The following is a 15,647-nucleotide window of genomic DNA, read 5'->3' as shown; positions in this document are numbered from 1 at the left end:
AGGATGCAGACCCTTTATTTAGTACTTTGTAGAAGCACTTTTGGCAGCGATCGCTGCTTTGAATCTGTTTGGGGTATGCCTCTACCAGCTTTGCATACTTGGATTTGGGAAGTTTCTCCCATTCTTTCTTGTAGATCCTCTCAAGCTCTATCAGATTGGTTGGGGAGCACCTCTGTAATTTTCTAAATCTCCAATCCAGTTCCAAAAAATGTGAAGGTTGATCAAATGATGATGCCTCAGAGTTCAATTTTGAGTATCATGGCAAAAGGTTTGAATTTAAAGAAATAACACAACATATTGTGTCTTTCTTCCCTTACCAAACATGACCGTAATTGTATTAGCTCGTCCAGGGTGGTTTAAGGTGGGTGGGGTGGAGGAGACTAAAAGTAAATGCAAACTGACAGACGGACCAACAAATTACTTTGACATTTTATCTTAGGCACAAAATATTGTTTGGACGTTAAACCTTAACTGTATATGTATTCTGGTCATTTATGCCTGTATTTATAGTAGAAGTAAAGTAACATACTTGCATATGGCTCCATTAAATATGTTTCAGTATACAACCCGGTTTCCAAAAAAGTTGTGACCTTGCATAACATGTACTGTCAATAAAAACAGAATGCAGTGAAGTGCAAATCATTTAGAAGGGAGGATTGGGAGGGGTTCACCGCTCTGTGAAAGACTGCACTGGCAAACAATTTAACAATGGCAATTTAGGAATACGGTTCCTAAACATAAAATTGCAAGGAGTTTGGGGATCTCATCTACAGGTGCTGGTCATAAAATTAGAATATCATCAAAAAGTTGATTTATTTCAGTAATTCCAAGTGAAACTTGTATATTGTATACATTCATTCCACACAGACTGATATATTTCAAGTGTTTTCTTCTTTTAATTTTGATGGTTATAACTGACAACTAATGAAAACCCCAAATTCAGAAAATTAGAATATTACTTAAGACCAATACAAAAAAAGGATTCACTTTTTGAATGGAATTACTGAACAACTTTTTGATGATATTCAAATTTTATGACCAGCACCTGTATGGTACAAAATATCTTTAGAAGTTTCAGAGAATCCGGAGAAATCTCTGTATGCAAGGGACAACTCCGAAAACAATTATTGGATCTTCGGGCCCTCAGGCAGCACTGCATTAAAAACAGACAATTCTGTAGTGGACATCACTGCATGGGCTCAGAAACACTTCCGAAAACCATTGTCTGTGAACCCGGTACGTTGCGCATCCACAAATGCAAGTTAAAACTCTACAATACAAAGAAAAAAAATTATATGAATAAGATCCAGAACCGCTGCCTTCCCTGGGTCCAAGCTCATTAAAGATGGACTGAGGTGAAGTGGAAAACTGTCCTGTGGTCTGACAAATCAAAATTTGAAAAGATTTTTAGAAATAATGGGCACCGTGTCCTCCAGGCTAAAGAGGAGATGGACCATCCGGCTTCCTATCAGCGTACAGTTCAAATGCCAGCATCCATGATGGTATGGGGCTGCATTAGTGCACATGTCATGGGTGACTTGCATGTCTGTGAAGGCACCATTAATTCTGAACAATATATACTTGTTTTGGAGCAACATGTGCTGCCATTCAGATTACCTGTTTTTCAGGGAAGGCTTTGCTTATTTCAGAAAGACAATGCCAATCCACATTCTGCACGTAATACAACAGCATGGCTCCTTAGTAAAAGAGTCCGGGTGCTAAACTGGCCTGCCTGTAGTCCAGACCGGTCATCCATTGAAATCATTTGGCTCATTATTAAACTAGAAATAAAGGAGACCCCAAACTGTTGGGCAGATGAAATCCTAATGCCGACAGATTGTATTGTTAAAAGAAAAGGTGATGCAACACAGTGGTAAACAGGCCCCTGTCCCAAATGTTTAGAAATGTTTTGCTGGCATCAAATTCAAAATGGACGTGTGTTTTTCCAAAACCAATAACATTTCTCAATTTCAACATTTGATATGATTTGTCTTTGTACTATTTTCAATTAAACATAGGGATAAATGATTAGCACATCAATGCATTCTCCTTTCATTTGCATTTTATGCAGCATCCCCATTTCTTTGGAACCAGGGTTGTATTATTGTTGCATTTGGGGAGAGGGACGCGGGAGGGATGGGTGAGTTGGCAAGGGGTGAGAGAGGGTGAGCGAGGATGTATTATTGTGGCATTTGAGGGAAAGCACTGAAATGTTTCTGTGTTTTGTAGCTTGTGCTCTAACTGCGCTGGTTTCACAACTCACCCACACTCTATTACACCATTTTCCCTTCCTCTTATTGGTCCAATGGGTCCAAGTGTGGGTTCCCGCTTAGTTGGTCCATAATGACATTTCAAGTGCCAGGGTTGTGGGTTAAGTCATTTTGCAAACTCTCATATAGTTCATATAATAAATTCTGACTTTTTCTTACTGCTACCCTATGGGGTGGAAAAGTGTACCATCACTATTCTGATAAGTTTGCTAAATGAATAATATGTCAATGACTTTGGCTAACCTGTCCCTATGTGTTCATCCCAAAGGGTTTTGAATGAGTTTATTTTGAAGAACCCCAACTTGGAGAGCAAGAAAGACCAGCGGGAGTTGCAGGTAAACCATAAAGCCCTGCAAATTAATTCCCTGTTCCTTTGTCTTTAGGTTATTTACATCAATAGATTGTCAACTGTGTAGGAATTACAGCCCTTTTGATATGTATTCCCCCGATTTAAAAGGAGTAATTTGACAAATGTACATAATCATAAATAGTCATTAATGTAATTCTCTGTTGCAAATCATTTCCCTGTGATGACTGCCTGAAGTCTGCTGTTTGGTCGCCACCTTCAGTTCTTGTATGTTTCGGTGTATTTTTGTCTTCAGGAAATGAAATGCGTGCTCAGTTGTATTTAGATTGGGTGATTGACTTGGCCAGCACAAGAACTTCCTCCTTTTGCTTTAGCAGTATGTTTTGGATCATTGTACAACTGCAAGGTGAAGTGCCCTCCAATGGGTTTTTCGGCATTTGGTTGAATTTGTATGTTTCTGTACACTTCAGCATTAATTCCTCTGCTGCCATCAGAAGTTACATCATCAATCAAGACATATGAACCAGTTCCAGCAAAAACAAAACAACCTCCACCTTATTTCACAAATAAGTAAATTTTTTTGCGCTTTGCTTTGGCTATCTCTCTGGTATGTTCATGTTTATTCTCTCTAATAAGAATACCCTTTTCCAGAACTCTCAGGTTCTTTTGGTAATTTTTAGGCAATCCTATTTTTGAGGCTAACTAGTTGCACCTTGCAGTCCAGCCTTTGTTGTTTGGCCGGTGGAGTCTAACAAGAATGGTAGTGGCTGACATCCACATCTACCTCCTGGTGTGTGTTCTGGATTTGTCTTGTATTGTTTTTTTTCTTCATTATGGTGTTCATTCTTTGGTCATCCACTGAAGAGGTCTTTCTTGATCTACCGGGTAATTTGCTATTGCTTAAATGAGGAAGAATGTAAGTTTGTGCTCAAAGGTTTGCACAGCCTTGGAGAATTAGTAATATATGTACCATTAGTAAAGAAAACATGAGTGAGCAGGCAAAACACATGTCTTCTTTCTCATGGGATTCCTATTCAACTGTAGGCCATAACAGAATGGCATAAAACAAAACAATGGCAACTAAGAAAAAAATGAACTGACCCCTGTTAAAAAGTCTTCATACTCTTAGTTCTTAATATTGTGAGGTGGTATAGCTGCCCATTTGTCATGGCAAAATGCCTCCAGGTCATGCAAAGTCTTTGGTCGTCTGAGATCTCCCCAGAGAGGCTCGATGATATTAAGGTCAGGTGACTGATGGCCACTCCAGAACCTTCACTTTTTTCTGCTGTAACCACTGGAGGGACAACTTGGCCTCGTGCTTAGGGTAGTTGTTGTGCTGGAAATTCCAAGAGCATCCAAGAGCAGCTTTCGTGCAGAAGAATGCTAATTGTCTGCCATTATTTTCTGATAACATGTTGCATTCATCTTGCCATAAATTGTTCCAAGATTCCCCATGCCTTTAGAGCTCACACACCCCCAAATCATCAGTGAGCCACCACCATACTTCACAGTGGGGATGTTATTCTGTTCTCTGTAGTGTTATTGGCCTCTTTCCAAACATAGCACTTTTGGTTGTGACCATAAAGCATTATTTTGGTCTCGTCACTCCAAATTACAGTGTGCCAGAAGCTTTGAACCGTGTCAAGGTGTTGTCGGGCGTATTGTAATCAGGCTTTTTTGTGGCATTGGCGCAGTAAAGGCTTCTTTCTGGAAACTCAACCATGCTGCTCATTTTTGTTCAAGTATCGTCGTATTGTGCTCCTTGAAACAACCTCACCGTCTTTTTCCAGAGCAGCCTGTATTTCTCCTGAGGTTACTTTTGTGTTTTTCTTTGTATCCCAAACAAATCTTCTGGCAGTTTTAGCTGAATTATTTCTTGGTCTACCTGACCAAGGCCAAACATTCAAGGGTATGTGATCAGGGCCATTTGGGTGATTTCTGTTATCATTATGATTTAAAAAGGTGCCAAACAACTATGTGATAATAAATGGCTTCATATGATCACTATCCTTAAATACACTGCGTTCACAATTAATAGGCAAATGAGTATTCTGATTGTATTATTATTTCTATGCACTTTTTCCAACTCCAAACCATATAAACTTGAATGCTCATTAGATTGAATCATTTTCATGTGATATGTATTTGTGTAATGAGGGAGGGTATCAAGTGCTCAGAGACATGGCCAAGGTCAGGAAGGCTGGAAGAAGACAACCACTGAATAAGATTCACACGTTGAAGCGTATATATTGGGCAAAGAAATACCTGAAGACAGATTTTTCAAAGGTTTTATGGACCGATTAAATGAGAGTGGATCTTGATGATGGACCAGATTAGCCATCACTAATGGACATAGAGCACTACTTTGAGGCACCAGCCAGGTGGAGGAGGGGTACTGGTATGGGCTGCTATCATTAAGGATGAGGTAGTTGGACCTTTTCGGGTTGAAGATGGACTGAAACTCAACTCCCATACCTCCTGCTAGTTTCTGGAAGATACTTTCTTCAAGCAGTGGTACAGGAAGAAGTCCTCAGCATTGAAGAAGGCCATGATCTTTATGCAGGACAATGCTCCATCACATGGATCAAAGTTACTCCACTGCTTGGCTAGCAAGTAAGGGCCTCAAAGATGCCTGAATAATGACCTGGTCTCCTTCCTTACCTGACTTAAATCCTATTGAGAATTAGTGGGCCCTTCTCAAGCGTGAGATTTACAGTCAGGGAAGACAACACACCTCTTTGAAAAGCATTTTGGTGGCTGTGGTTGCTGCTTCAGTAAATGTTGATCGTGAACAGATGGAAGGCTCATGGCAGTTATCGAAAAGAAGGGTGGCTATATCGGTCACTGAATATTTTTGAAAGGCCAGTAATGTTATTTAATTTTCATTTTGTGTTGCTTATTTGTTGTACTTACTCAAAAAATTTTGAATAAACAAGTGAGTTGGAGAAATGAATTTGGTTGCCTAATAATTCTGCACACTTATGTATTCCCCTGAGAAAGATCATAACTAATTGTGCCTTTGTAAAATGTTCAGGTTTGAGGTTCAATTATATTTTTGATTGTCTGAGAGCTTTGTGTTTGTTCAACAATAAAATAAATATTGGGGAATACGATTTGCCTAATAATTGTACATGCAGTTGAAAAGAAAAAATATTTCTGCATGATCAGTCATATTTTCAAAATGTAACAATTTCTGCCAGGGTACGCAAACTTATGAGCACAACTGTATACAAAACCTGCTATTCCTTCTTAATGTTTCATTCTATACGGATGAAAATACCCTCAAATATCCAGCAAGTCTGGATTTCAACCCCATTATCACTAAATCATTTAAAAGGATTGGATTACAGAACCTAAACAAATACTCTAAATATTGATGGACTGAAATGTAAGACTTAAATCAAAGCAATGTATTGGCAATGCATTTTAAGGGGTATGCAAAAGGGGATATTTGAGGGAAGACACATTGATTATGTACTGTGTTGTCTCATGATGCCTGGCGGTATATGTGTGCAGGATGTGACCCATAAGGTGGTGGAGGCCATCGGCACCATTGCAGGTTCTTCTCTGGAGCAGACCACCTGGCTGAGGAGGAACCTGGAGGTCAAGGCATCGCCACAGATCATGGTGGATGGGACCAGCCTGGAGCAGGACGTTGAGGGTAGGAGCCGTGAGTGGAGCCCAGCCGTCTGCATTAGATGGCACTTAATATACGCCACGGTCATGTTTAGGGTTGCAAAAATCAATACGTTCCCCCTTCTTTTTCCCAGATATTCAGATTTCCTCCTTATTGCCTCCTGGATTTCAAGACATCCGGGAAATGTATTGAAAGTTCTTTGAGAGTTTCTTATTGGACTTTTCCTTGGTTTCTTGTGTCCTTGATATTGAAAAACCTTATTTGGACTTTGTGACTGACTGCTGGCTCTGTTTCAATGTACACGTTAGAATGCTGCCGAGAATAATGCAACGTTTGGCATGAATTCTAACCAAACACTTTCTGCCGTGGGATGTGACTCAACCTGGGCAGCTTAGAAGCTTTCTCTGGTTTGAAGGGATGCTTCTCCTTAATGGCCGATTCTCCATTGTGATGTAGGAGAAATATCGGATATTGGAATGTAATCAGTCTGTCTGATCCTCAATGTGGGGTCTGCATGACTGCATGTGTTGGTTTTGCGTATGCTCTCACTAATGTGCGTGTATATTTCAGATCTAATGCTCACGGTAATGGAGGCGTCCAGTTTCACCCCATCTGTGTACAGCGTTCACGCCCTCACGCTGCTGGCCGAGGTAAAACTCCTAGCCGTCTGTCTGTATCTGACTGTATACATTATCTGTCCTCCCTTTAATGTCACTACTCCACTCGCACCTGGTAACAACCCTCTCTTTAGGACCTGCACACAGTTTACTTGCGCTCTGACAAACACACACAGTCTGCCCTTATGAGAAGCTTTCCCTCCGACACAACCTCAGTCATTATTAGCAAAGCAATCAATCCTTAACGTACATTTGCATTTGAAGTCAATTTTAGCAAAGATTGTATCCAATAAGATCATTATTAGAAACATTTGACACTGACAGATTAATTTACTTGCACTACATGTTTGGAACCACTGCTTTAGTTTTAGACTCTCTTTTGCTTTCCCATTTCTTATCTAATGTTTCAAGTTTTGGCCACGTGTTTATCGGTAGGTTCTGTAATTTTACCTATGTTTCTTCTACCAAGCACTGACGTGTAACGTTATTTATCGGTTTTGATGCGGAATGCTGTTGTGCGATCCGAACAGTTATTTGACACTGAATGTGTTATTTTATCAGGTGCTGGCCCACCTCCTGGATATGGTGTTCTACAGTGATGAGAAGGAGAGAGTCATCCCCCTACTTGTGAACATCATGCACTATGTCGTACCCTACCTCCGCAACCACAGGTATGGCAGGGATAATACCCAAAACCCCTTCCAACTCCCTGGTACGCGTACTAAATCACTGCTTCTCAAACCTAACTTTCACAATTTCGGTCGTTGAGCTGTCAACACCTACTCGCCTGGCTCACATACTGGCTTCCTTTTCAGTTGACGAGTTATTCCAGGTGGCCTCGCTGTGTAGAAAGGGAACTGTTCCAGACCAGATTTAAATAACGGAACCATATGATTTGTCAGTTGTCCAATCCGTATTATATACCCACCTCCCCCCCGGTAGTGCCCACAACGCCCCAAGCTACCGGGCCTGCATCCAGCTTCTCAGCAGTCTCAGTGGGTACCAGTACACCCGGCGGGCCTGGAAGAAGGAGGCTTTCGACCTCTTCATGGACCACACCTTCTTCCAGATGGACTCGTCCTGCGTCTGCCAGTGAGTGGCGCGTTTGTGTCAGCATGTATGATCCTTATGCCCTTCCCTATCAACAGGAACTTATCTTACATCCTCTCAAATACTTTGCAGTTGGAGAGCCATCATTGATCATCTCATGACCCATGACAAGACCACGTTCAGAGATCTAATTAGTGAGTATAATTGACCAGCCCGATTATACTTTGTTTCGGTGTGCGGTTATATTAGCATTCAAGGCGCAAATATAATCACTATAATCTGTCATCATATGTATACATTTTTTGTATTTATGTTTAATGTCAATTTCAACTTTATTTATAAAGCACATTTAAAACAACTGTCGTTGACCAAAGTGCTGTACAGCACAAAATAACAAAGTATACAGAATATATGAAATTTACAGGTAAAGAATTACATAGATACACATAAGACACAGACCAAATAGCAGCACAGACATGTAATGCCAACTCAGCTAAGATTAAAAGCCAGAGTAAAAAGGTGCGTCTTTAGCAATTACTTGTGTATAGTCTGGGCATTTTGAATATGCAGCGGTAGGCTATTCCAGAGGATGGGACCACCCACCGCGAAAGCTTGATCCCCTCTAGTCTTTAGCCTGGCTTTTGGGACAACTAGAAGTAACTGGTTAGCTGAGCTCCGTACTCGGGCTGGAGAATGACGATGTAAAAGTTCAGACAGATATAAAGGGGTCGATCCATTTAAAACCTTAAAAACAAGCATTAAAATCAATCCTGAAACGAACAGGAAGCCAATGGAGGGAGGCCAAAATTGGTGCTCCCGTTTTCTTATACCGGTTAAATGTCGAGCGGCTGCATTTTGTACTAATTGGAGAAGATTTAGGGTTTTCTGATCTACCCCCAGGTACAAGGAATTACAGTAATCCAGCCAAGACATAATAAAAGCATGGATAACATTCTCAAAATCCCTCAGAGGAAAATAAACCTTAACCTTTGCCATAAGTCTTAGATTTCACCACTAGACTAATTTGCTTATCGAGTTTGAAAGAGCTATCAAAGATAAAACCGAGATTCTTAACAAACAGTTAAGAGCCTAGAGGGCATAGGGTACCAAGAGGATCACCCAGCAGGTTACCTCGTCCACACATAAGAATCTCTGTCTTACTTTCATTTAAAGTAAGAAAGTTTAGCGCCAACCAGATTTTGATGTCCTTTAAGCAGTCTAGGATGGGCTGTACAGAGTCTTTAGATGGGCTGTACAGAGTCTTTAGATGGGCTGTACAGAGTCTTTAGATGGGCTGTACAGAGTCTTTAGATGGGCTGTACAGAGTCTTTAGATGGGCTGTACAGAGTCTTTAGATGGGCTGTACAGAGTCTTTAGATGGGCTGTACAGAGTCTTTAGATGGGCTGTACAGAGTCTTTAGATGGGCTGTACAGAGTCTTTAGATGGGCTGTACAGAGTCTTTAGATGGGCTGTACAGAGTCTTTAGATGGGCTGTACAGAGTCTTTTAATGCTAAAAGCAGTAACTCCCCTCAAAGGACTCTTTTATGTAGGTCAATAGTGTTTTATAACATGTATTACTGTTTCGGCAAAGTGGTTAAAGTGTCTGCACGTCGGCGTGTCTACAGCTCGTGTGGCAGTGGCACAAAGCAGCTCTCTGAATCTGTTCACAAACCGTGATGCTGAACTGGAGCAGAGAGCCATGCTGCTCAAACGCCTGGCCTTCACCATCTACAGCAGCGAGGTGGATCAGTACCAGAAATACCTGCCTGACATTCAGGGTAAACACACACATTAGGAAAAACCTACACGGACACGTCTCTTCTTAAATACACACAGAACACACAGCGATGGCTTGTCGACCTGTGTGTGTGTCGTTCTCTCATCAGAGCGGCTGGTGGAGAGTCTCCGTCTGCCCCAGGTGCCCATCCTCCACGCTCAGGTGTTCTTGTTCTTCCGGGTCCTTCTGCTGCGCATGTCTCCCCAGCACCTCACCTCGCTGTGGCCCACCATGATCACTGAACTGGTGAGAAACCTGGGGGCACCTGCCAGTTTTTTTATTATTTGTACCAAAAAGCCTTTTAAGATTGCCTTGGCTGGATGATTGGGTAAGTAAGCCCTGTTTTTATGGCTGTGCCTGTAACTGAGCTGGGATCCCATTATGTCTGAATTTAGAATAGCTGGTCGACCACAATGACAGATCAGTGTGATAAAACAGCTTGTGGCTTTCCTCCTGTTCAGCTCCTTTTGTTTCCTTCTCCTCAGGTACAGGTCTTCCTACTTATGGAGCAGGAGTTAACAGCAGACGAAGATATTTCAAGGTAACTATCAGTTGGTCAAATGGAAGTGGACATTCATTAAATAGATCGTCCAAGAGATTGCGCGTTCTTCCGGATATGGAAATTATGAGACTCTGTAATGATGATGAGAATGTGTTGGATTTGAAGACTTCACTGATCTAAGCGCTAAATGTTGTGTTTGCAGGTGCTCAAATCAGATATAACAGGGGGCTCTTACCAGCTGTGTTTACTTCTTACAACATGTGTTTGTTGTGTGAGTATGTTGTTTTGTATATGTAGTGGTCATTTGTCCATCTGTGTGGGATCTGCAGGACGTCAGGGCCATCAGTGGCCGGCCTGGAGACCACCTACTCTGGAGGGAACGGTTTCTCCACCTCGTACAACAGCCAGCGCTGGCTCAACCTCTACCTGTCTGCCTGCAAGCTGCTGGACCTTGCCCTAGCGCTGCCCTCTGAGAGCCTGCCCCAGTTCCAGATGTGTGTACTAATGCCATTCACCTCTGTGTTAACTGATGTGTGAAAGTGTGTTTACGGGCTTTGGTGCTTTCAATAAATGTGAGAAGATAATTTGGCTTATAAAAAATGACTCTGGTAAAACTCGGCCAGTAAAATGCTACTTAAGCGAGAAATATGTTTCTAAATACAGTATATCAAAGGACTAAAAGTATAAATCATTTTAAATATTAAGCAAACCAGGCAGTCATAATTTTTTGTATATGTTTTTATATTTCATTGTGGACAGACTGGCACCAAAAGCCCAGTAATTTACAGAGATGGACTTGTGTGCCCTGCTCATATATAACTAGTACTTTTGAAAGTTGTCAAGAATGTGAATATTAAAGCAAAGATACATGTGGAAAGAAAAATCAAATTAGCAATTTGAAGTAATTTTCCTCAACACCACTATGTCTGCATAATGTTGAAAATGTGTTTTTTGTTGTTACTTAGGTACCGCTGGGCCTTTATCCCAGAGGCGTCTGATGACTCGGGCCTGGAAGTGAGGCGACAAGGGACCCACCAGAGGGAGTTCAAACCCTATGTTGTCCGACTAGCCAAGCTGCTGAGGAAACGAGCCAAGGTAACTGCTCTGGTCGTCCTTCTGAGCAACATATCGAAGAGCACAACATGAAGTGGCAGAAGGCAGTTTAATTGGTAGAGCAAGGCTGCCGGACCCTGTACCCTGGAGATCTACTGTCCTCCACGTTTTCTTTTCAAATCTAATTTAGCACACCTTATACTAATAAATAGCTGGATGAAAAGCTTAACCAGGTTAGTCACAAATGGGGTTAAAGAGAACCTACAGGATAGTAGATGTCCAGGAACAGTGTTAAGCAGCCCCGGGTTAGAGCATCTGTCTAGTAAGCGAAAGGTTGTTACATCTAACCACTAAGTCAGCAAGGTGAAAATTCCCTGAGCGTCGCATTGAACACGAATTGGTTGTGTTTCTCTAAATGAAAATGTGTTCACTATCTACTTACCTGGTCAAATAAGGGTGAAAAATATATTTAATTAATAAATAATGCAAAGCTGATTTATAAGTAGCCTTTTTTTATTTCATGCTTTTTTGATACAGACAAGAAAGATGGGGAGAGGTTTTTTGCTGAAAGACCAGTGGGCCAGATTTAAATCAATGCTGCCACAGTACACGTGGACTAGAGACGTGGTTTAGGCTACTGGGCCTCCCTAGTCCACTTAGAACAGAATTTTTAACAGTCACCACAACCTAACCAGGCTAATCTGCTCAGTGGTTTTCATATTTGTGTTTTTTATTGACACACCTTGATGGTGTTTTACAGTGGTTCTCAACCTTTTTTGGGCCAGCACCTCCCTATCCATTATCCAGGTCCCTTACTGACCCCATCAAATAAGATGTAGGCTAATTGCCCTGAAAATGTATAATGATGATTATTATTGTTATTATTGTTGTTGTAACTGTTGTTATCATCAAAAATCATCTTAAAAAAAGCACACCATTTAATGACAAACAACAGATTTATTGGTTTCTCTGATTAGCGAATCAGAAACAGATAGCAATTTAACATTAAAATCTTAATTAAACAACAGCCAATCAGAAATGCCAAACAATAATAATTCTCATGAAATGTTCCTATGGAAAAAAGCAGGCACTTATCAAGGGGTAAAAGCAGAACAATTAACTTTCAAAGGAAATAAGTTAAAAAACAAGTTTTTTTTTTTTGGAGAACGACGATGACTTTTACATCGTCATTCTCCAGGCCCTGCGCCTGGTTGTATTGCAGTCATGTCAATAAAGCCACTTGTAATGAATAGTGTTTTAATGTGCATCTGGATGTTGCACACTAAGTTGGTTTCTGGGGAAGTCTGACAGCGGAATATCCCTCTTGTAAATGTAACCACTGCAATTACAAGGCGTCACGGTTTATCCCTCAGAGAAATTAACGCTTTCAAGAGAAGTCTTTCACGGGTAATACAGCGAAAGTGAGTGTCCATTTTCCAGAGTTTACACAGTGTGGGTGAAATTTTATACATGATACACTGACGCCCCTTCCCGTGAAGGCAGCACGGAGCTGCTCCACAAGAAGCTGACAGAAACACTGAAGAGAAGAATAGTTATGATACACCGTCTCGTCTAGTCACAGTGACATAAACTGGCAGGTTTTAATGTTACAGACCACAGTTTCTTGCAAGTACTTAACTTTAAACTCATATTGTTGTATTTTGAGTGTATTTTTTCCATACACTCAATTGACACTACTGTCACAAACCATGTCTCTGTTGGTTTGTGACAGTAGTTGTTGATTATTATAATTTGCGGAGTTCTTTCCACACGGTCCAGTGGAACACCATTGGCCTAATAGTGAAAACCCCTACCTTCCCAGCTTCCTTAAATCTAATAAATTAGAAAGAAATGTAGAGGAGGAACCGCTACACAACCAATCCGCTAGTTTCACATATTTGAGCCGGTCGGAATATTCTAGCAGATCTTTCCCCCATGACTAGTTGCATTTACTGACATATTTATACAAGACAAGTCTTTGCAAAGACCCCTCTGCCGAAGAACATTCTGGCCCACCCTCAATGACACCCAATACATACATCAAGTCACAACCTGTTGCCAATTGTGCCATTTTCTGTTGCCTCTACCCTTCTGTCCGTCTTACAGAAGAACCCAGAGGAGGACTGTTTCCTGCGTACCCTGTCTTGGGAACCGGGCCACCTTCTCCTGACGCTCTACGTGATCCGCAGCATGGAGCAGCTTCTTCCCTTCTTTAACCTGCTCAGCCAGGTGTTCAACAGCAAGGTCAGCAGCCGCAATGGTCCCGCCTACAGCTCCACCTCCAGCTACTCCAGCCACTCCTTCACCAACAAGGATGGCAAGCTAGAGAGCCAAAAGGTGTTCTGGAGCCGCGCACGGCAGAACATTGAGGAGATGGTGGAGAAAGACTTTCTGGAGGGCCTAATCAAAACATGAGCACGAGGGACGGGGGGATATGTAGTTTCCAATGGGAAACAAATGAATAAAAACCACTAGTGAATTGAACTCATCTTGTATATAAGGGAACATATGGGAAATAACAGGATCTAAAAAACGAATCGAGTTTGTACATTTTTTTCAGTTTTTGTATTTATAATGATTGTATTTTACTTTTATGCTATACTATTTAATTTTAATTATTTGTATATATAGGGCAGATGTGAAGACTGACTTTGACAGTTTGTGAGTGCCCTCTCTGGGACAATGTGAAGATGCTGCGCCATTCCATATCGATGTGATTACTAAATTAAAGACTTATTATGAGATCCTTTGGTCTTTTTCTGTTTTGATCTTTCCCACTATCCTAATAACGTGCATTGGTTTTGTGATCTGTATGTTGTCAATGGTCTGTGTAGTGCATTGTGTGCAATGAAGTGTGGTGCATTTTGGGAAATGAGTGCAATATTACGCCGGTTCTGTTCGTAATTTTTATGGACAGAATTTCTAGGCGCAGCCAGGGGCCGGAGGGTGTCAGGTTTGGGGATCACACGATTTCGTCTCTGCTCTTTGCGGAAGATGTTGTCGTGTTGGCCCCTTCAAACCAGGACCTTTAGCATGCACTTGGACGGTTTGCAGCCGAGTGTGAAGCGGTGGGGATGAAAGTCAGTACCTCCAAATCTGAAGCCATGGTCCTCAGTCGGAAAAGGGTGGCTTGTCCACTTCAGGTTGGTGGAGAGTGCCTGACTCCAGTGGAGGAGTTTAAGTATCTTGTTCACGAGTGAGGGAAGGATGGAGCGGGAGATTGACAGACAGATCGGTGCAGCTTCTGCAGTAATGCAGTCGATGTATCGGTCTGTCGTGGTGAAGAAAGATTGACCGATTTACCGGTCAATCTACGTTCCTACTCTCACCTATGGTCATGAGCTTTGGGTCATGACTGAAAGGACAAGATCCCGGATACAACGGCCGAAATGAGCTTTCTCCACAGGGTGGCTGGGCGATCCCTTAGTGATAGGGTGAGAAGCTCGGTCACCCAGGAGGAGCTCAGAGTAGAGCTGCTGCTCCTCCACATCGAGAGGAGTCAGCTGAGGTGGCTTGGGCATCTGTTTCGGATGCCTCCGGAACGCCTTCCTGGGAAGGTGTTTCGGTCCCGTCCCACCGGGAGGAGACCCCGGGGAAGACCTAGGACATGCTGGAGGGACTATGTCTCCCGGCTGGCCTGGGAACGCCTCTGTGTCCCCCCGGAAGAGCTGGAGGAAGTGTCTGGGGAGAGGGACGTCTGGGCATCCCTGCTTAGACTGCTGCCCCCGCGGCCCCGGATAAGCGGAAGATGATGGATGGATGGAGTGCAATATTGTTCTATTTTCTAAATTAAATGACATCATTGACTTCAGGAATCTTTATCTATTCTCCCGTTGTTTAGCTATATTCCACTTTGTCTGAGTCTCCCACATGCCTTCTGGCTATTTCTAGCCATGATTTGATATGGGTTTTGCTCCTCTCTCATGAAGCAACTGGCTATCCCAACAAGTGCCCATATTTCCTGTATACTCAGTTTTGGGGGACCTATTCTAGACATTCACAGTGCAATAGTCATTCTTGTAAGCTGACTTTGTTTTGTCCTTTGAGTCTTGGCTGGTGGTCTTGCCCTTCTTGTACCATTACTAATTGGTGACACCCATGAAAGACAATGTCGGTTAATATAGTCATTAGTTAATTCATTTAATTACTTCTCAACCTTGCATAATGCTCAATTAAATCTGATTTAGAATAGTGTTATTGATACAGTTAAAGATGCCCTCAAGAGATTTGGTATCATTTCAGCCCGTTTTTGTATGTCTCCCAAAACTGTTCCGCTATTCATGTTTAATGCATCATCCAACTTGAAACTACTACACTAATTTAGTATGTTATGACCTGGCCACATTTTTTTTTGTAGTAATTCAATTAGTTACAAATACAGATGGGGTGTCCTTTAAGATCTTGGAATGCAACTTTAAATAATTGTTAAGGT

At 41.8% G+C, this 15,647-nt stretch overlaps 1 protein-coding gene across 6 annotated transcripts in view; it reads left to right on the top strand.

The window, feature by feature from the left end:
* Positions 1-13,959, top strand: part of dop1a (DOP1 leucine zipper like protein A) — a 38,372-nt gene extending 24,413 nt beyond the window's left edge. For 3 of the 6 annotated variants that reach the window (XM_010904484.5, XM_010904485.5, XM_010904482.5), the window contains 12 exons: positions 2,539-2,605; positions 6,094-6,247; positions 6,785-6,864; positions 7,393-7,502; positions 7,774-7,923; positions 8,014-8,075; positions 9,509-9,661; positions 9,770-9,906; positions 10,146-10,201; positions 10,492-10,656; positions 11,128-11,257; positions 13,322-13,959. In XM_010904484.5, coding sequence (XP_010902786.2) covers positions 2,539-2,605; positions 6,094-6,247; positions 6,785-6,864; positions 7,393-7,502; positions 7,774-7,923; positions 8,014-8,075; positions 9,509-9,661; positions 9,770-9,906; positions 10,146-10,201; positions 10,492-10,656; positions 11,128-11,257; positions 13,322-13,630 — 1,573 coding nt within the window. In that variant the 3' untranslated portion in view covers positions 13,631-13,959. The remainder of the gene's footprint in view (positions 1-2,538; positions 2,606-6,093; positions 6,248-6,784; positions 6,865-7,392; positions 7,503-7,773; positions 7,924-8,013; positions 8,076-9,508; positions 9,662-9,769; positions 9,907-10,145; positions 10,202-10,491; positions 10,657-11,127; positions 11,258-13,321) is intronic. The other 3 variants (XM_010904486.5, XM_010904483.5, XM_020041175.3) reach the window with 2 other exon arrangements.
* The last annotated feature ends 1,688 nt before the right edge of the window (positions 13,960-15,647 follow it).

The sequence above is a fragment of the Esox lucius genome, chromosome 20, assembly GCF_011004845.1.
Source record: "Esox lucius isolate fEsoLuc1 chromosome 20, fEsoLuc1.pri, whole genome shotgun sequence".
In the NCBI taxonomy this organism is placed as follows: domain Eukaryota; kingdom Metazoa; phylum Chordata; class Actinopteri; order Esociformes; family Esocidae; genus Esox; species Esox lucius.
This window is presented reverse-complemented; position numbering and strand designations above follow the sequence as displayed.